This window comes from Rhinichthys klamathensis, unplaced genomic scaffold (genome assembly GCF_029890125.1).
Source record: "Rhinichthys klamathensis goyatoka isolate OS25496 unplaced genomic scaffold, OSU_Roscu_1.1 h1tg000554l_1, whole genome shotgun sequence".
Taxonomy (NCBI): domain Eukaryota; kingdom Metazoa; phylum Chordata; class Actinopteri; order Cypriniformes; family Leuciscidae; genus Rhinichthys; species Rhinichthys klamathensis.
The window spans coordinates 1,781,918-1,803,690 of NW_026607023.1; the positions used below are offsets into that span (position 1 = coordinate 1,781,918).

Below are 21,773 nucleotides of genomic sequence, written 5' to 3' on the forward strand. Positions count from 1 at the left end.
ATGAAGGGTTAATGGTATGCTAATATGATTACTCCAGCCTGTGGCTAAAACATGGCCTGGTGGGATCTAGTGGTTTGCATTTTTTATTTATTTTTTTAATGGTGGTTTGTATTTCAATAAGCAATTCAAGTTACACTTCTAGTGACTCCTGTCTTTAGACAATAACTAAATGGAATCTAATATTGGTGGACTAGTTAATTGTCACATGCCCAGAAGGGGTTGGCAGCATTTTTTTGTAATTGCGAACAGGGTGGTTTCTGGTCATACGGTAGGTGTGCCAACTTGAAACCCGAAACTGTTTCAATAATTGATTCCATTGTCATTTATAGCACAACAATTTATAGACCTCAAACTGAATTTCCTTCTCCGGCTGACCTGCTGCACAGAGCTTAGCAATGTAAAACCGTTTGCATGTAAACAACCTACTGGGAGAATGCAAAACTATCTTTGGGATTTCCTTTTTACAATTAAGGTTTCATTTGTTAACATTAGCTAACTACACTAGTTACATGAACAATAATTCTACAGCATTTATTCATCCTAATGTTAATCTCAACATTTACAAAAGCATTTTATCTGTTAACATTAGTTAATGCACTGTGAGCATTAACCTTTTATTAACTAATATGGTAACACTTGAATTAATAGTTACCTTCAACATGAACTCATGATTAGTAAAGATATGAACTAATCACGAACCAATGAAGAGCGATCCTTAACTACAACAGGAGTCATAATGATTCATGCTTGAATAACAGCAGCCTTAAACATGTTAGTACATCTTTAAAAGTTAATGCATTAATTAACGTTTAGGGGTAAACTAAATCAATCAGGCTCTGTAAGAATAAATAAGAAGTAATCTAAATTTGAATTAAACATATGATTTAATACAGTCATAATTTAACTGTAATATCATAATCTGCTATCTGCAGCTTTGTGACAAATAATTGGAATGGCACATGATTATTTAGCCATTAATTACACAGATCCATCTAAATCAAGGTGGAAAATAGACTAATAACTACCACTAATAAATTTTATTTGATCTAAACTGTTTTCTGAATTTTATAGTTCATTTAGGCCTCCGTTAGTAATAGCTACTTTTCTTCCCGGAACTACAGTATGTAGGTCAGTGTTGCCAACTTAGCGCCTTTGTCGCTATTTTTAGCGACTTTTCAGACCCCTTTAGCGACATTTTTTCAAAAAAGCGACTAGCGACAATTTTAGCGACTTTTTGGACAAACCTCAGTAACCTCCAAATGTTGCCAGTATTGTCCTGCGAGCGCGAGGTCTTGCTTTCTCCCTGTCGTCACTCTCTCTAGCTGCGTCTCTCCTGTTCAGGGAATGGCTGAGAGGAGCGCACGGCCGCTGACAGACGCGAATGAGCAGTGTTTTTCCATGGACTTATCACTTATCTGCTTTTCTTTTGTTTTATATTTAAAGAATTTAGTTTGACCATTTTAATTTTATTTCTTTTCTTGTGCTTATTACTTGTAACACTCACTAGCACAGAGCTTAGTTCATCCGGTTCCCTAACTCTCTCAATTCAGATAATGTTCCACATAGGCCTATAAAAAATATAATCATTCACTATATTATAGCTACTCGTTCAATTGTCTGACAACAAAAAAATAGGAAATGATAACAGCTTTATTTGACATGCGGCTATATTATATTGAATAGAGCATTAATTTAGAGAGAAAACGCACTAGGCTGACAGAACGCAAGTACGACGCGATGACGTCAATAATATGCTAATTGACGTATGACGTCATCTAGCGACATTTAGCGACTTTTAGGGAAGGCCTTAGCTACTTTCCTTTGAAAATAGTTGGCATTACTGATGTAGGTTTTGTTTCTGGTGGGACACTTATTAGTGGTGCACTGGGTGCTTGCTCAGCACGTTAGTTGTGTTCCTATGGCAATGCTGGCATTTTAATCTCATAAATGTTGACTGCTTTGGTAAACAGAATTAGTAATTAAAGACCTGTTTCCATGTATGTTGTATTTGGGAGTTTTAAGGAGGTTAGGTACAATAACTGTATTTTGTGTTGTTTAAATGTATGCTTCGATTAGCATTAGCTTATGCCCTATTTTACATGTAAAGGTGCCATATGTGTGTCTTTACAGGTATGATTGGGCTTTCTTTTAAGTCCATATATGTTTAATTGTATAAATAAAAATAAAATAACTATGCATAATTTTTATCTTTGTTTTTTTTTGTACCATGGGTGTAAACTGTAAAGGAATAAGGATGGTACTCTTATTGTATGTGTTTATTCATATTTTAGTTAATGATTTGTAAGTGCATCATTGTGTCATGACTTTACTTGAGGGGGCACATCATTACTAATTCATGATTAACTACCCCATACACTTACATAAAGTAATGGCATGAATTTACTTGAGGGGGCACATCATAATTAATTCACTGTTAACTACTTACCAATTTCAGCTGATGATTTATCATAAACTTACAATGAAATACTAATCCTGTGCCTTTCAGTTATGTTTATGACGAACCTGCTGATGTCAATAGTTTAAATTATGACTAATAAATTGTTTAGATGTGTTTCAAAGTCAAAATATTTCATATTTATTCTTACAGAGCCTGACTGTTTTAGTTTACCCCTAAACGTTAATTAATGAATTAACTATCAAACATGTACTAACATGTTTAAGGCTGCTGTTATTCATGCATTAATCATTATTACTCCTGTCGTGGTTAAGGATCGCTCTTCATTGGTTCATGATTAGTTAATATCTTCACTAATCATGAGCTCATGTTAAAGTAACTATTTATTCAGGTATTAGTACATGATTATTCATGCCCTGTTATTGTTAAGTGTTACCACTAATATTAACAAATGTTAAATGCTGTAATATATTTGTTTTGTGATGGTTGAGTCCCTTGTATGTTCTTCAGAAAAATCCTCCAGGTCCCCCAAATTCCTTGGTTTTCCAAAATCTTTTGCATATTTGAACCCTTTCCAGTAGTGACTGTATGAATTTGAGATCTATCTTTTAACACTGAGGTCAACTGAGGGACTCATTCTCAACTATTACAAAAGCTGCAAACATTCACTGATGCTCCAGAAGGAGAAACAATGCATTAAAAGCCAGGGGGTGAAAACTTTTTTAAACGGGAACAAGATAAAGATGTGTACATTTTGTTTTGTTTAAAGATAATATTTTTTTCACTTAGAGCTGCCCTTCAGAAGCTACTTACATGTTTCCCAGTAGACAAAATAAGTACAATTTATCTTGATCTTCAAATTCAAAAAGTTCACACTTCCTAGTTCTAAAAGCATTGTGTTTCCTTCTGGAGCCTCATGGAATGTTTTCACCTTTTGTAATAGTTGCATACAGGTCCCTCAGTTGTCCTAAGTGTGAAAAGATGGATCTCAAAATCATACAATCACAGCTGGAAAGGGTAAAATATGCAAAAGATGCTGTAAAACCAAAGAATTTGCGGGAACTGGAGTATTTTTTTTAAAAAAAAAACATTGGGCAGTTTAACTGCTCAGGCTGCGTTTTCCAAAAGAATCATAAGCATAAGTTGATCATTGAACAATTGCCACCAATGGTCTCTACGAGCAACTTAGGCTTCCGATGCTTTTGGGAAACACAGCCCAGGACAAACAAAGGACTCATGATCAACCATTACAAAACAAAAACAAAAAAATAGTCATGGATCATGCAGGTAACGACACCGTATTAATAATCAAGTGAATATAAACTTTTGAACAGGGTCATTTTTATAAATGTAACTTTTATTTTGTCTTGTGGACTATATGTAAACATCTTTTATGTAAAATATCTTATTCAGGACAGTACTAAATAAATAAAATGCATTTATTTGCAATAACATTGCAAAAAAAATAACATGTATGATCCCTCTTATTTTGTTCAAATTATTAACATTTTGGAGATTCTGCAAGGTGTATGTAAACTTTTGACCATGAGTGTATATAACAATATTTGATGTGAAATATATATCTATATATATATATAAAAGAGGAAGTTGACTCTACCTAACCCCTAAACATCCAAAATCTCTAGATATCCTTTTTAAGATACATCAAATTGGTCATGTATGGTCTCAGAAAACTTCCCTCAAACAACAAAAGTCCTATTTGTAGAACAAACGTGGCTTAAAAACTGAGTGTTAAGTAGGTAACCATATTGGTAAGCCACACTAGAGGGCGAGCTGTCACTTTAGTGCTGCAAGTAAGGTTACTATTTGATCGCGTCATCAAAAACATAATTGTTCGGTAAAATTTATTCGGTCTTTTTGTTTATTCGGCCAAACACCAAAAGTGCTTTTTTTGCTATTTCCGGCCGAATAATTTCGGTTGCTGAACATTCGGTGCATCCCTACAAGAAAACTAAACACAACTCTGGTGACAGTAATCAGTCACTAAGGAAACTAACTAATAAACAGAACTGGGAACAAAATGAAAACAAAACCAAAACACAATGAATCTAAACAGACTTAAACAGCACCAGCACATTCTCTTATTTTGTCGACTGGCACCACATAGTCCCAGAGTGACCACGTTAAGTGGCGGTTTGACTTTATTCATAGAACCTCGGTTACCTATGTAACCCCTGTTCTGTTTCATCCTGGTCAACACGCCACCATATGGGTAAAAAGCTTACCGAATAAAGTCAGGAGAGAAATGTGGTGAGGCCATACCGACAGGATGCAGGACTCTGGCATGTGAGCAGGACTCTGGCTTGTGAGTCTTGAATCTTGGCCAATACTACTGATAGAAGAGGAAAAGGGGGGGGAAGTATATAGAAGGCCCCGAGGCCAATCGTGTGCTAGGGCATTTGCCCCCAGAGGCAAAGAGATCCACTTGAGCCCTTACGAATCAAGCCCAAATGACTTGCTCAGTCTCTGGGTGCCATTCTCCTGGGTTGGCGGTCAGCAGCCACATTGCCCACCACTTGAAGATGTAAGGCAAAATACCATTTGGATGCTCCCATAAGAGGAGCTCTTAGGCCTTGCCAGGAAGAGATAGAGAATTAGTGGTTATGGTACAGGTTTATGTAGTACACCACTGTGGAGAACTGTCTGTGCGCACAATGACATGTTTTCTCCCCAGGTCTGGGAGAAAATGCATCAAGGCTTGATGCACAGTCTCAATTCCAGCAGGTTTATATGAACTCCTGTCCAAGAGGCCAACCTGCTGCCTCTAACTGGGCAGTTTTTCCACATTGCACCCCAGCCAATTTTGGATGCATCAGTAGTTATTGTTTCTCTTGAACAAACCTGACCCAGACCCCTTGCTGGAGGCCTGACATTGAAAACCACCATCTCATGGTTGGGATATACTCTGGATCCATTTGCAACATCAAGCCAAGTCTTTTGTGTCTCTCCTCGCTTGTTTGGTTGGAGCACAAATCAGCCAATCGTCCAAGTAATTTATGATGTACATTCTCTGCCAACGGAGAGGAATGAGTGCTGCATCCATGTACTTGGTAAAAATTTGAGGAGCCAGAGACAGTTAAAAAAAGAAGAACCTTGTACTCTTACGAGCTGTCTTGAAAGAAAAAACAGAGGTACTTTCTGTGATCACTGTGGATGGGAATGTGAAAAAATTTATCTCAGAATTCCACTGTAGTGAATAGGGTTGGGTATCGTTTGGGTTTTATCCGATTCCAGTACCTACTCGGTATTTTTTAAACGGTTCCGGTGCTTAAACGGTTCTTAAATCGGTACTTAAGAAAATGAAACCGCACACACTTTATCAAAAAATAATACCCTTTAATTTACAGGGCCAAACTGGACACAATATTAACTTAAATCTTTAAACAATATAAATACAAGTAAAATATGGTAATAATAAGACCAATATAAAATAAAAATTCATATTTACATAATATCAAATGAAACAATATTGTATCAAACAATGTAATAATACTGGAGATTAAGAGAGATTACTAGCAGAGCTGCCAACTCTCACGCATTGACCGTGAGACTCACGCAAATGACCCTTTTCACACAGAGAAATCGCGGACAAAGAGTACACTGACACCGACAGACAAGACAGTCGGGGTGGGAATCTCTAGGCACCTCACGATTCGATTCGATTACGATTCAGAGGGCTGCGATTCGATGCTAAATCGATTATCAGAATCTTTTTTTTGTGTGTGTGTGACTATAAATACTTTGCTTTAAAAGTAGAAAGTAATGACCCATAAAGAATTAACGTACAATATATTTTATTAACATTGCAAAGAACCAACAGGAAAATACATGTGTGTCTGAACTAGCAGCAGCATATTTGTAGTAAATTAATAATATAACAACGACCGGTAACGTTACAGCCGAGTGTTTTTCCTCCTCTGGCTGGAAACGTGTCATATGGCTTCTCATATGTGTCTTGTTTCCGAAATATTTTAGTTTTACTCTACAAAGCTTACAACTAGTGTGGCTCTTGTCCAGCTCCTTTCCCCCTTCAACGTCAGAAGCCAAAATATTTCCACACGTCAGCTTTTAACGAGGAGGGTGTTTGGATTTGGCGCTCAGCCATCGCGTCCGCGTCTGTTACGTGCACGCCACAGACGGTCCGGCCACTGCACTTCCGCGCTTCAGAGTTCCGTCTTTCGCGTTCCGTCAATATTACGTTATTATAAATATATATATAATTTTTTTTTTTTTTTGAAAATCGATTTTTGACAATTGTGAATCGATTCAGAATCGTCCACGTCCGCATCGCGATGCATCTAAGAATCGATTTTTTCCCCCACCCCTACAAGACAGAGAAGGTTACTTATTTTGATATGGAACAAATCCACAGCTGTCAGATTCTGTCAATATTTTTACGAGATTCACACAATAAATAACGTTTTGGCTCTTTGAAATGTGACAGATCGCTGTAGCGCGTCAGTTCAAACGGCACGTGATACAGCAGCCTACAAATACAAATCCACTGCTTCTTAGCTACGCAGCGCTGAGTGAACCTATGAAAGAGAACATCTCTGGTTACTGGTGTAACCTATGTTCTCTCAATAGGGAACGGGACGCTGCCAAGCTCCTCGCGCTGCCGACCAGCTTCCTTTTTCGGCAGAGAAATCAGAGGAGCAGATGGCGCGCGCGCCAACATATGACGACGTAATGTCGATGTGCGTCGATGCGGCGCCCGCGCCATCAGCCAATGAATTGGCTTGATTCTATATGGGATTCAGACTATCGGCACACCCAGAGGGCGTTCTGACGCGTAATTTTACACGTGAAATGCAGCCAAACCTTGCGAGAAAGAGCGCGCATGCGAGACAGAAGAAACTGTGCTCCAAACTGTGTAGCACACGCACGGCGGAGAGGGAGAGAGCGAGAGACATTGTGTGTGTGTGTGTGTGTGTGTGTGTGTGTGCGTGTGTGCATAATGAAGTTAGGCACCGAAATCAGGCACCGAAATTTTCGTTCTTATTCGGTCTGGTTACTACCGTTTACGTCGGAACCGGTTCCCTATTGGCACCGAGTTTCGGTACCCAACCCTAGTAGTGAACCAGTCCCCCTTGTCTTATGCTCGTGAAGAGGGTTGACAGGTTCAACATTCGAACAGGTAGACATTTTAAAGACCAATTGAACTGTTTCAGATTAAAGATGGAACGCCAGTCTTCATCCTTCTTTGAAATTAGAAAGTAGGCCAAATAAAACCCCTGCCCTACTGACTCTGAGGGCAGGAGTGTTATTGCTCTTTTCCGCAATAGTGTTGAGACCTCTGTCGAGAGGGATTTGCACTACGCATTTCCCTGTTAGACTGTTGGAACAATACCCTGGTAATCTGGTGGCTTGGTTCTGAACTGAGCCTGTATCCTGATCTTAGTGTATTGAGTACCCAGGGATCCTAACAGTCGCATTTCTAGCTGCTTTGTTGGCTGCTGCTGGCAAAATGAGTGGCGGTTGCCCTTCCTTGGGTTTGCCAAGGAACTCTGGGTGAAAGTACGCTGTGAACCTCCCCAGTCTTGGACAGATGAGGTTGAACGACCCTAGCCTCCTGTTGCCAAAAACAGTCCCATTTGCCCCATCTGTCCCACTGCATAAGTTAACTCCCTTGCTTTCCGTGCCTGTTCCAGGGCTGCTCCTGATGATGGGCCAAAAACCTCCCCTGGTACAACTACCACTGTTGCACAATCCTGGTCAGAAACATTTGCTTCTAATAACCAAACCTGGCGGCATGCTTGGACCACTGAAGCCATGGACTGGAAACTTGTGCCAGAAAGCCTTGCCGCTAAAGCTGATGCCTGATAAGCTTTACACAGCTGAACATCCACAGCCCTGCTGCGCTTGTCTCGATGATTTTGTCTCTATCTGCTCTTGCTGTTGCTTCAGCCAACATATCAAATGTAGGTCCCACCAGAGGCACTGCGGCAAGGCCACAGCTATCCAGCCCCGACACATAAACTAACTGTGTTTTGGGTAAGGCGTTAGCACAAGTGGTGCCTTCCAGGAAGACTGTAGCTCTTCGGCCCTTCGGATTTCTGACGATGAGAGCCTCTAACAAAAACAGATGTCGTTGGTACTGCCAAAACAGGCAACTTGAGGACAGGAAGCCTTATCAGTGGTGCACGATATGCAATGATGGCGATGTAAGTGTCGTTGTTGGGTTTTAATGTTTTTGAAATAATATTAGAAATACGAATTTTAATTTGACAGCCCTAATTTTGCGCAGGTGGAGCGTGTTTAATTTGAAATACGATCTCCTGACAGCTTGCCCTCTAGCAAGGCTGACCCATATGGAAGCGTGTTGACCGGGATGAAATAGAACTGGCTACACAGTCATGAAGGTCATGTACAGAGTCATGTATTCTAGCATTTTTTTTAGTTCTAAAGAACTATAATTTTAAATATTTTAAAGAAAGCACTTGCTGGTGTACCTTTGTCTTTCTCTGAGAATGTGGGTGTGGGGAAAAGCGTTAGGGGTCTCTCACTGCAGGACGGGGCCTTGGCGTCTGCACTTCTCCGCCTGGGCAGGTTGAGCTGGGTGGTGCCCTGCCCTCCTCCAGACACTGGCATGTCTTTGAAAATCTGCAGAGTCGAGAGGAAATTCAAATCAGCATAAAGATGTCAGAGAGCCACAATGATGGGATGAGTGTCTCCACAAAAATAGAACAGACTGAAATGCTGCTACTGATCCTGGGAGAATATACCTTATACCTTTATGCAATTGAAAAGTTGATAGTAATGACATTAAGAAAGAAAGGCAATAACTGTGGATGAAAAGTTTATGTAAATGAATATTCATAAATGAAATGTATATATATTATGTGTAGTGAAAAGAATACTTTGCGATCTTGTATATTGTATTAACAATTGAAAATATGCTAACATTTCTGAGAAAAGTGAATTTTTGTTGTGAGATTAGATCTAAGAGAGAAGAAATAGAGAAAATGTACCACTTGTTTGTGAAAATAGCACTAAAGCATTAAACAATTTGGAGATACTGACTATGGAATTACTGTGATTTTGCAGTTTTGTATTCTAAACTATTTTCAAGGCTCCATTTGCAAACAGTCAGAAATCTAAAATAGATATTCAACACTGTAATTTTAAGCATGGATTGGAAGTCGAGTTAAACTCAGCCAATAATCTAATGTTATTCTCCTAAGTTGGCTGCGTTAGCTGGAAGAGACTTAATTATAATTGCAAAAGGCTGAAGTTCCCAACTTAAAAATATTACAATGGCTGATAACAATGGTGACTTCAAACTAAATAATTATTGTCAATTGGGGCCGGATCTAGGCATAGGCAGGGGTGGGCTGAGCCCAACCAAATGTCGGACTTGTCCACCCAATCAGAATTTAGGCACAGATCCTGTTAATATTTTTTTTACTATTTGGCATTGTCTTAACACAATCTGAGGGAGGCTGTATTTTGAGAAGTCTGATTCGCTGTAGAAAGCCCAAACCAATCAAAAACAAAAAAGTATTTATTAGCTGAAAGTAAGCCTGCGCGTTATACACTCAAAAGCGGCTTCAGTATATAGTGGAAAAGCAGAGACTGACAATCACACGACCGAAACCGGGGAGTATAATGTATCATGATTATTATGTACACTCACCGGCCACTTTATTAGGTACACCTGTCCAACTGCTCGTTAACACTTAATTTCTAAGCAGCCAATCACATGGCGGCAACTCAGTGCATTTAGGCATGTAGACATGGTCAAGACAATCTCCTGCAGTTCAAACCGAGCATCAGTATGGGGAAGAAAGGTGATTTGAGTGACTTTGAACGTGGCATGATTGTTGGTGCCAGAAGGGCTGGTCTGAGTATTTCAGAAACTGCTAATCTACTGGGATTTTCACGCACAACCATCTCTAGGGTTTACAGAGAATGGTCCGAAAAAGAAAAAACATCCAGTGAGCGGCAGTTCTGTGGGCGGAAATGCCTTGTTGATGCCAGAGGTCAGAGGAGAATGGCCAGACTGGTTCGAGCTGATAGAAGGGCAACAGTGACTGAAATAACCACTCGTTACAACCGAGGTATGCAGCAAAGCATTTGTGAAGCCACAACACGCACAACCTTGAGGCGGATGGGCTACAACAGCAGAAGACTCCACCGGGTACCACTCATCTCCACTACAAATAGGAAAAAGAGGCTACAATTTGCAAGAGCTCACCAAAATTGAACAGTTGAAGACTGGAAAAATGTTGCCTGGTCTGATGAGTCTCGATTTCTGTTGAGACATTCAGATGTTAGAGTCCGAATTTGGCGTAAACAGAATGAGAACATGGAACCATCATGCCTTGTTACCACTGTGCAGGCTGGTGGTGGTGGTGTAATGGTGTGGGGGATGTTTTCCTGGCACACTTTAGGCCCCTTAGTGCCAATTGGGCATCGTTTAAATGCCACGGCCTACCTGAGCATTGTTTCTGACCATGTCCATCCCTTTATGGCCACCATGTACCCATCCTCTGATGGCTACTTCCACCATGTCACAAAGCTCTAATCATTTCAAATTGGTTTCTTGAACATGACAATGAGTTCACTGTACTAAAATGGCCTCCACAGTCACCAGATCTCAACCCAATAGAGCATCTTTGGGATGTGGTGGAACGGGAGATTCGCATCATGGATGTGCAGCCGACAAATCTGCGGCAACTGTGTGATGCCATCATGTCAATATGGACCAAACTCCCTGAGGAATGCTTCCAGCACCTTGTTGAATCTATGCCACGAAGAATTGAGGCAGTTCTGAAGGCAAAAGGGGGTCCAACCCGTTACTAGCATGGGGTACCTAATAAAGTGGCCGGTGAGTGTATATCAAAAATTGTAAATATGAATATGAATTTTTATATATCTGACTGAGTTTAAAGTGCCGTTTGGCCATCACTAAAATGGATCATACCATGAAATATGCTAGAAAACCTCGCTCATTTAAGAACGTGAATTAAATTATTGACATTAAATTTAACATTTAATTTAATATTCAACAATAATATTGATCTGCCTTTCTTGACATTATTATACAATAACTGAACTGAGCTGGACGATGACATCACGGTTTACTCCTGAGCGGCTCTATATATATAAATCAAATAAATGAATAACTTTTTTTAAACAAAAATGAAACATCACTGAACTTACTTGAGCTGGACGGTGATGCTATTTTCTTCTGGAAACAAACTTTTTTGCATTATTCTCCTGTTATCTCTGTAAAGCTGCTTTGAAACAATCTGTATTGTAAAAAACGCTATATAAATAAATGTGACTTGACTCGACTTGTTGCATTGATGAAGCAAGACATAACATAATTGCATAAAATGAATATGCATAGTTCAGTTGAAACCTTGCCCTCTTTGGCTTGCTGTTAATGCTGTAGATACACAAATTCAGCTGTATATACACAAACATATATATATATATATATATATATATATGTATGTTTTTCGCGAATTTGTTCTTCAAATGCCTTTAATGACGAGTTTAGTTGTATAACAATGAGCTTTCTCCTGAAGACAATCTCCTGAACTCCAAACTGAATGTCAGAATGGGAAAGAAAGGTGATTTAAGCAATTTTGAACGTGACATGGTTGTTGGTGCCAGACGGGGCGGTCTGAGTATTTCACAATCTGCTCAGTTACTGGGATTTTCACGCACAACTATTTTTAGGGTTTACAAAGAATGGTATGAAAAGGGAAAAACATCCATTATGCAGCCGTCCTGTGGGCGAAAATGCCTTATTGATGCTAGAGGTCAGAGGAGAATGGGCCGACTGATTCAAGCTGATAGAAGAGCAACTTTGACTGAAATAACCACTCGTTACAACCGAGGTATGCAGCAAAGCATTTGTGAAGCCACAACACGCACAACCTTGAGGCGGATGGGCTACAACAGCAGAAGACCCCACCGGGTACCACTCATCTCCACTACAAATAGGAAAAAGAGGCTACAATTTGCAAGAGCTCACCAAAATTGGACAGTTGAAGACTGGAAAAATGTTGCCTGGTCTGATGAGTCTCGATTTCTGTTGAGACATTCAGATGGTAGAGTCAGAATTTGGCGTAAACAGAATGAGAACATGGATCCATCATGCCTTGTTACCACTGTGCAGGCTGGTGGTGGTGGTGTAATGGTGTGGGGGATGTTTTCTTGGCACACTTTAGGCCCCTTAGTGCCAATTGGGCATTGTTTAAATGCCACGGCCTACCTGAGCATTGTTTCTGACCATGTCCATCCCTTTATGGCCACCATGTACCCATCCTCTGATGGCTACTTCCAGCAGGATAATGCACCATGTCACAAAGCTCGAATCATTTCAAATTGGTTTCTTGAACATGACAATGAGTTCACTGTACTAAAATCGCCCCCACAGTCACCAGATCTCAACCCAATAGAGCATCTTTGGGATGTGGTGGAACCGGAGCTTCGTGCCCTGGATGTGCATCCCACAAATCTCCATCAACTGCAAGATGCTATCCTATCAATATGGGCCAACATTTCTAAAGAATGCTTTCAGCACCTTGTTGAATCAATGCCACGTAGAATTAAGGCAGTTCTGAAGGCGAAAGGGGGTCAAACACAGTATTAGTGTGGTGTTCCTAATAGGGCTGGGCAAGTTAACGCGTTATTATCGCATTAACACATTTATTAATTAATGCCGACAATTTTTGTATCGCACGTTAACGCAGTTTTTTTTTTTTTTTTTTTTTTGAAAGTCCGTTGCACACTGGCTATGAATAGGACATAGGCCTACAGTCAAACCATGGATCACAGGAGGGGTGGGATGTTGGTCAGCCAGCAAATAACCCACCCAAACCAGCAGTGGAGAGAGGCTTTGGCAGGTTCTCTCAGGTGAACAGAAAGGGAGACAGCGCTCCGCGAGTGAATGACAGGCACTCTATGGATAGTAACCATGGCAACGGCTTCTGTGCGCTACGCAGCTGTAGTCTTTTTAACTTAAATTAAAATTATACATAACTTTACCTGATGTGCCTGCGTGTAGTTTGGCGGGGATGCTCTGCAATGTGAATTCCCTTCTGTTGATGTCCTGACAACTATTTAAATATTGGAAACTCACAAACAGCGAGCCGAGGATCAGTCTCTCTTCCAATGATTTGTACTGCGCGGTGTGTACAAAAAGTTATAGACAATCAAAGTCCTTTTAGACAATTCAACTTCGGCAACGGGCGGGCACGGGCGCGTGCGTGAGGCGAGCGCGTGGGGCGAGCATGACCGCAACAGTTTCACAGAACGCACCCGCTTGTCGCTGCACCTTGCGCTCGACCAATTCACCTCACTCTAAAAGGCTGATTTATACCTCTGTGTCGGACTTACGCTATACACTACGCGTTGGTTGGTTTTACTTCTGCGTCGTTGTCCGCGTTGACGCGCAATTACACATGCAGAGGGAGCATGTGAAACCCGTGGAGCGGTTCTAGCAATCACAGCGCTTGCGGTACGCGTTGAATTGACGCGTTGTTACATTTTTGGAGAGGTGCACAGGGTACGACGTAAGTTCGACGCAAAAGTATAAATTGGGCTTTACCTCTGTTTAATGCAATCTTAGTGTACGTGGGAAACCATGGCATGACCAAACCTAAGCTACTATCAGAGAAGTAACGTTGGTCGACTTATATCTCATGACCTCTGACTACATAGACTGTTTCTGCTGCTAAAAGACACCTGTTGATACCTGTAAAAAAAAAAAAAAAAAGGAAACTGGACTCGTTTTAACAAGCTAGATAAAAGGTAATGCCCTGGCAGTGCCAAATAGCTTTGTTTTAATATTTGATTTGATTACATTAATGTTTAAGTTGAGATTTACAATAAATATTTTATTGCTGTGTAAAGGGAATACTGCTGGTATAAAGCACCTTATTTGTTTAAAGTTTTTGCAAACCACATGTTATTACACTTTTGTGTATATAGCAGTACATTTAAATCAAAAGTGAGTAATACACTACTTTAGAATTCATTATTAAAGTTTGCGCGTAACAATGCGATTAATCGCGATTAATCGCAAAAAATCATGCGATTAATCGCGATTAAAATTTTTTATCGTTGCCCAGCACTAGTTCCTAATAATCCTTTAGGTGAGTGTATATTTTCACGAGTCATGCATTGTGGGAAAAAAAGCTGTGAATGCTGGATCCATCCTTGTGCCTCAGCTTCTCCAAAGGGCTCTTCTATCGCTTGAAGAAGACTTACTTGTTTTAAGGGTTGCAAACACATACTTTCCATCTCCAAGAGGAAAATTTGCCGGAAGGAACACCATCCTGACATGTGTGATGCTCAAACCACTCTTGCACCAGTGCTAAATGGTGAATTTGAAAATTGTCCAAAACAACTATACAATTTCGTTTAAAATTTTCGCCACCACAGAGCGCGTCAAAATTCGCATCCGCCGCCCTGCCAACAACGCCGTAGAAAGATTCCTGGACGCTCTGACGTAGATCGAATGCTTGGTTTTGCTACTTTTATTTAAAGGGGCAGCAAAGCAAACAAGCATGTTGAAGCATATTTGTGCAGACTGACCACAAGTAGGTTATAAGTTAACCTCATGAAATCTTTTAAATGTAGAAGGAAAAAAATTAGCGATGGAAAGAACTCAACAATTATAGTTACATGTTTGCTAAAGAAATAAACCAATTTAAAGCCATGTGTGTAATGTGGCTTTTGTGTTCATGGTTAAGTGCTAGTCTAATTTCAACATTTATAGGAGTTTATAGGAGACGTTTACTTGCCTTGTTCTTTAATTAACATTAATTTGTGTGCAGCCTACATTACAATAACTGTCCAGGTTGAAGTGTAGCCTTAATGCAATTGGTCGGTGTTGATCTGAGCAAATTAATTGCATTCCCGCAGAAAAACGAGTGTTCTAGCGCGAAAATATTGCCTATAAATAGTGTTGCGCATCTTATCAAATTCACATGATCAACCTCTCCTCCATTTTGCTTTGGAACTAATGTGGTCAGAACCAAAGTTTACTTGACTGCGCTCTCTGGAATCCTCTCAAGCGGAGGACTTCTACATTCCGATTGGTTGCCGCCGAATCGTGTCATAGCTCATTACCATAAAGTTGACCTGACTTAAACTCTCCTCACTGGAGCTCGCCGCCGGCTCACATTGAAAATGAATGACTTCCAGCCATTTTGACGCTCTCTCCGGCTCACAGTTAGAAGCCTTTGTGTGTTGTGCGGCCCAAAGACAGTGTTGTGTGCCACAACACCAGTGGACTGCAGCACTTGCTGACCAGGGACATTGACTAGTCTGTGGCACAATGTTTATATTGGGCTGAACTCTCTGTTCAGCTTCCCTCAAGGAAAGACCATCATTTTTATCATGGTCAATTAGGGTGGCTCTGATTTCATTTGAAACCTGTTTGTATCCTATCCTTATACTGTACCTCTCCTCCCTCCTCTTACACCTTGCTCTCCACTTCTCCTCTGTCCATGTCTTCTTATATTTTCTTCTCTTGCTCCTTCTACTAATACCATTGCCTTCCACTCAACCTTCTCTTCTCCCTCTTCCTACATCCTCAATTCTTCTTGCTCCATCTCATCTTCCTATACCATCTATTCCTTTCCCCTCATCTCTTTCTACCTCTTCCACTGTTCCTCTCCCTCTCAATATTTCCCTTTCTCTATCCTCTCCAAAACCTCTCACCCTTAAGCCGTGTTTCCACCGCAGGAACTGTCCCCAGGAACTAGGGACTTTGGGGTGGTACTTCGGTGTGTTTCGACCACAGGAACAAGTGTCTAAACGAAGTTCTGGTTAAAAATTTCCCCCTCAGAAAGTCCCTGCTCACGAGGTAGTACTTTTTCAAAGTTCAGGAACTTTCCGGGGTGGTTTTAGAAGTCAGTTGCGGTGCGTGCAGTAAGAGTTGTTTGCTATTCGAATCAACAATGGAGTTTAAAAAATATGACCGATGGGCCGCCGACGAGGTTCAGGCTTTATTAAGCTTGAATTCATAGGATGTAGCGAGTAGTCCTACGTCACCGGACTAATTTGCCTAATCTTCACAGTACTTTAGACCACGATGGAAGCGCAGACAGCAACAGGTCTGGGGGACAAAAAGTTCCCCGGACAAATTGTTCCAGGCAATTTCGGAGGAAACGCAGCTTAACACCTCCTCCTTTTCCCATTCTTCTTATTTTGTTGTTGTTTTTCTTTTCCCCTTTTGTAGTTTTTGTAATTGAGATAGCTATGTAAACAGTTAGGAAATTTGCATTTCCTGTGTTGTGTGCATTACTAACTCAGCAGATTTGGGGCTTATTGAGAACATTCCAAGTGCAACTGAGAATTTAACAAATAACAGAGTTTTGTTTGTTGTGTTTGGGAAAATGGGGCACAAATGTGTGTGATTGTGATTTTTGTAAAGCCAATAAAAAAAGTTGCAATTGTTTTTTCCTGATGTATAAAAGTTTGGTTGGCTGTATGAACTACTGTGAAAACATGTGAGAATTTTGTGCACAGTGTGATGCATGTGCATGAAATTAAGTAAAATGTACAACCTGTTCAGGAAAATTACAAAGTGTTCAGATTACTGTGTTAACTGTTTTGAGAACAGTGACCTGAGTTTGGAGAAATGTGTCAAATCGATTGAGAAAAACTGTAACATTAAATAAAGCACAAACAGTATCTGTGATTATCATACTTTGTGTTGTCGCGACGTCACAGAAAAATAGAAACCGTTTCTAAAAAAGAAGCATCTCGTGTCGACGCCATGGCTAGTTGGGACAAAAACTCTGATTAACATTAAAAAGGTACTTTTTATCACGTCACGGCGTTGCGTCTGGTTAGGACATGTTGTTAGCGTGAACTATCCCTTTAAGCACACTAAATGACTAAATGCGTTTTTTAATCGAACAAATGAACCAATAAAATCCATTAAGAAAATAGACAGAGGGATTTTACATTTTATTCTGGCCTCAGTGAATGGAGTACAAGGAAAAAGAACAGTTAGGGCATTCTGTAAAATTATTCATATGACTGTGGAACAACATAAGATTGAGTAAAAGATGCCAAAATATAATTTGTTTGGTGAACTATGCTATTAAGAATGCTGAGAAAAATCCCTTTCTCTTGAGACACAAAATGAATGAAGGTCACAAGTTTTTATGCAAAAAGAGTCTATTACTGTACGTGTTTGTAAATGAAACGATTTTTGAGGATCGGGTTTATGTTACAGTCAGTTTACTGTTTGTTTCCTGTGTACATAACTGTGTATACATGCTGACAGATATAGGATAGGTAGCCTATAATGCTTGAAGGATTCATTACAGGTTAACCTCATTCACAGAGTCACATAAACCACATGCCATGTCTTTACGGGGACGAGACATGGGAAGGTTAAGTGCACAGGACGTGGTGACAGCCTTGATCTTAAAACTTACCCAGGCTACTTCACCCCTTCAGGCAGGGGGGAGTGGCTCTGTGTCATGTGACTGTGGGGTCAGCTTGAGGAATCAGCCATGAGCCGATTTGCATGTTGCCATGGTAACTACTCTAAGCTGATTTACCCTTAAGCTCCTGTTGGCTTTGAAGTTACCTGTTACAGCAAACATGGTCTGAGTGTGTCCCTTAAAAAGGGTCTCGCTGCTGAATCAGTGCCGCCTCCTTTAATAGAGGAATTACATCCTTCTTTCACACTTTGGTGTGAGCACCTTTAGGGTGAATACGGTGACAAATTGATTAAATCAATCTGTGCAGATCATCACCAAAGGTTCAGAAGAAAGAAACATGCTTAACCCAAGTTTCATAGTCTATGACTGGCTATTCTGGTCAGCTAGTATCCATATCTTACAAGCAACCCAGTAAACACAGAACTTTCCCCCAACGTTCCCATGTGGTTCCCATTTGAGGTTTTTCTTTTGGAACCAAATAACGTAGGAACTTTCTCTGTAGGTTATGTTTTTTTTTGTAACTCCCAGAACGTAGCAGGGAGGTTCTAAAGAGAACCTTCCCAGAAGGCTCCTTGCAGGTTATATGTTTTATTTTCATAACTATGTAAACTTGACCAATACAGAGATTATTCTAATGCTGAAATGTGTCATTTTTATTAACCATAAAGTATATTTTGCAGAATTACATGTCTGAAATGAGTTGAATACAGCTTTTAATAAAGAGTGGAAATTAGATCAGGTAAACGCATTATAATGATCAGATAAATACAATTTCATAGCTAAAATATTATTGCGTGTTATAAAGTCAGAATTGTGAGATGTGAACTCGCAATTGTGAGATAAAAAGTCGCAATTATCTTTTCAAATTTTTTATTCTGTGGTGGAAACAAGCTTCCATAAATAATAGTTTATTCATTTTGAATGCCTGTGAATACATTTCATATTTTAAAAACCCTAATGTGTTGAAGTTGTTATTTGGTGCTGAAGAAACTTAAAATCTGGGTTATTGTGGTACATAAAAGTTCTATGAAATCTTACATTTTAATGGTCAAATTTAATCTTATTTAATCCTCCATATAATGTGCTATTTATGTGCTTGGATTATTCCTATTGGTTAAACAATAGATCAAAACAAGACAGTAGTAGGCTATACTGATTATTGACGTCCGTCCATCCATCCTATATGATATCAGAGTAAAGAGGTTAGGAAAACCTACTGGGACCGTTCTGAGAACTTAGGAGAACGCTATATTTACGTGAAGAAAACTTTCCTGGCTAACCAACAGAGAACGTTAGTTCTATCTGTTCTGGGAACCAGAAACTAACGTTTCCAGAACGTTCTGGGAACTCAAAATTATTAGCTGGGAATAAAAAACATACCCGTTCATGGTTCTCGATCAGGATTTCTACCACAATGTTCTGGAACTTGATGTCCATGATCGCTGCGACGGTCTCCTCCTGAGGCCTCAGAAGTGTAGGGCCGAACACTACGCCGAGGTTAGCGACCGTCATCAGATTCTGCTGGTGGTGACTGGCCACTCTGTGGAGAGAGTAACATATCTCATTATTATAGTGTAGTGCTTTTCTCTATATTTAGCTTTATTTACAGGGTAACAAAAATGGGGCTGCATTAACTAAACAATAAAAAATAATTTCATGATGTCAATTAAAGTATAAGAACAAATTCTTTACTCATAATGTACTCTTTTATTCTTATAATGGGATCATTTACATTCTAAAAAACAGCACATGAGTAAATGTTGCTGTCCTTTTAAAACTTGCTGTAATATATTATGCATTCCTAAACATCAAATTTATGTTATAAATGTACTATAACTGAAATCCTAAAACACACACACAAAAGTTTTCAAAACCCGTTTTCAAAAGGTTGCGTTTTCAGGCACCCGAATCGCCGTTGTCGTGTAAACGAACGGCCAAAATGCATAAAAAGTTTTACGTTGTATAAACAGCCCCAAAGTCAAGAACCGACTAGGAACAGAACCACAGGGAGAACTAAACGAGACACAGGTGGAGCCAATCAGAAACCAAGGCAACTAACAGGGAGTAATTAAGTTCAAACTGAACTGAAACAAAACACAAAGGAACAAAAAAACAACACACCTCAGTTTTATTCAGTGGGCCAAAATTAGAATAAAAAATGCAATTTGGTGCAGTTGCTGATATTTATGGCCAAAAAGTATGATGAAATTCTTACAGCTTGTAATGTAAATCAATTCTATCTTTGGAACAGTATAGCAGACTACTTTAATAAAATGCATATAAGTATCAGCTGTCACTCAATATATCCCAATAATATGTCTTTGTAAGATGATATTTAAATGCTTAGTTTTATTATCAAAGCTCTGTTATTTTGAGATATGAACAAATAAGCTTTCCTCAAAAACCATATTTGATACTCACATTTTAATGAAAAAAAAAAAAAGGTGCTGTATGGATGATCAAGTAAACCTAAGCTGGTCATGTTAATAATTTAGAGGACTTGGACATTTGCATATCAAATATGATAAAGTAGGCTTTATAGGGTTAATGAAATATTGGGTAAAAGCCAAGACAAACTGTGTGACGTCAATGGTCTTGTATGTCAGTGTGTGTGTGTGTGTATACAGGTTTATATTACTTTGTACCAAATGTCCCCACAAGTAAAATAGTAAAACCTAAGATCACCTACATTGTGGGGATCAGCCAGCGGTCCCGACGAGGAAAATGTATTAATAAACATAGTAAATGATGTTTTTTGGAAAATGTAAAAATTCATAAAGTTGTGTGTGATTGGTAGGTTTAGGGGTAGTGTTAGTGTAAGGGGATAGAAGTTAGAAGATACAGTATAAAAACCATTACGCCTATGGAGAGTCCAGACAAAGATAGCAAAACCGAGTATGTGCGTGTGTGAATTTGATGAGCAAACTCAACACTAAATGATGATTTAGTGTAAACAGAAGCAAAAGATTTCCGAATGAATCCTATGCACACTGGCTATTGTGTTCACTGGTATTCTCAGGTGAAGAGATTTATTAAAATTCCACATGACAAGATCATATCCAACCGACGAGGACGGCATTCAATGCCAGCGATAAAGGCTATGCAAATAAATAAATTGGGTATATTCAAATTCTGCATCCCAAAATTCTCACGGATTATGAATCTGATCTTTTAAAAAGGATTTTCGCTCAGAAGTTTTCTGTAAAACTCCCAAACCTGCCAGCATTAGTGAGAAACGACTCTGCAGAGCTCGGCAATCAGGGTGTCAAGTTAGACTCGCACAAAAGAAAACGGAGCCGGGTACAGGAGGGAAGGAGACTGACGAAAGGACAGGTGGAGGAAAACAAGCCGCTCTTTTCAGCTGGACAAACACAAAGGGGAAGTTGAGGCCTTTATTGCCATCAGCATGCTTGAGCTTTTTACAATGGCAATCCTCTAAGGTCTTTGGCTCTGTAACGCCGTGTAAAAAGGGGCGTCAACCCCAAAACTCACTTGGCCAAGTGTTTCATGAGAAGCTCCAGCATCTGGCGGTTCTTCTCTGGGAGACGGTGCACTATGGAGTGGATCTCCGCCACCCTCGCCTCGGGATTGTCCAGTTCTAGGAAGACCGAGAAAAGAGGAAGCGAGAGAGTGAGGGGTTTGCAAAGGAAAACAAGCACATTTCCTTTTGTTCCGCATGAACTGTTAGCGTCGTACTGTTGTATTTAACTAGACTCCAGTCCCTTTGGCTTCAGCCATGCAAGTCTTGATGTATACTTTAACATTCACTGACAGATTTGAGGGCTGAAAATTTGCATCTGTTGCTGCTGACACAGTCTGCACCAACACAGACGCATTATTCCAATTAAAATGATATTAATGCTCGTGTGTGTGTGTTTGTGTCTGTCTGGATGTAAAAGCACAGAAACTGT

At 39.8% G+C, this 21,773-nt stretch overlaps 1 protein-coding gene across 5 annotated transcripts in view; it reads right to left on the reverse strand.

Moving 5' to 3' along the window:
- The window catches only part of LOC130073607 (rho GTPase-activating protein 26-like), a 121,232-nt gene that overhangs the window by 22,119 nt on the left and 77,340 nt on the right, over nucleotides 1–21,773 (reverse strand). For all 5 annotated transcript variants that reach the window (XM_056239124.1, XM_056239121.1, XM_056239123.1 and 2 more), the window contains exons 17-19: nucleotides 21,355–21,460; nucleotides 19,243–19,402; nucleotides 8,890–9,040 (exon numbers count right to left, since the gene is read on the reverse strand). In XM_056239124.1, coding sequence (XP_056095099.1) covers nucleotides 8,890–9,040; nucleotides 19,243–19,402; nucleotides 21,355–21,460 — 417 coding nt within the window. The remainder of the gene's footprint in view (nucleotides 1–8,889; nucleotides 9,041–19,242; nucleotides 19,403–21,354; nucleotides 21,461–21,773) is intronic.